The sequence below is a fragment of the Camelina sativa genome, unplaced genomic scaffold, assembly GCF_000633955.1.
Source record: "Camelina sativa cultivar DH55 unplaced genomic scaffold, Cs unpScaffold09151, whole genome shotgun sequence".
Lineage (NCBI taxonomy): Eukaryota > Viridiplantae > Streptophyta > Magnoliopsida > Brassicales > Brassicaceae > Camelina > Camelina sativa.
Window position 1 is genome coordinate 1 of NW_010930212.1, and position 415 is coordinate 415.

General features: G+C 42.7%; 1 protein-coding gene across 1 annotated transcript; it reads right to left on the minus strand.

Annotated features, from left to right (window-relative positions):
* Positions 1-73: 73 nt before the first annotated feature.
* Positions 74-415, minus strand: LOC104775140 (the record flags this gene model as incomplete). Its single annotated transcript, XM_010499398.1, is given in 1 exon segment — positions 74-415. A coding segment is annotated over 1 exon segment (342 nt), but the record flags the coding sequence as incomplete, so codon positions are not given.

Sequence of the window (415 nt, forward strand, 5' to 3'; positions counted from 1 at the left end):
ATTGTTAACAACCAAGAAACTTGAGATTGAACCTAAAAGCAGTTAAAGAGCAATGACTAGAGGAGGGCAATACCTAAATTTATCGTCTATCTTTCTCCTCTTAGCTCTGGAGTTGTCGGCCTCCCCTGGGAAAGGTTGGCTGTCATTCTTTGCGGAATCGTCTATAGTTCTCATTGTGGTATCTCCATCTGACTCAGCTTTCCTTTTCTTGGAAACTCTCGAGGTATTTATGGTGATAGCAGTGTTTTTCCCGTCCTGGTCGAGACAAAAGATTGTATCTCCAGAAACCTTGGTGATATAAATTGGGATATCCATGGTTTGGATGATTTTGCTATCTCCATGAGGACGCCAGTACTTGATATCAGTTGAAGAGGTGTACATAAAGGCACCATTGTCGTCCCATGCTCCGCTTTTC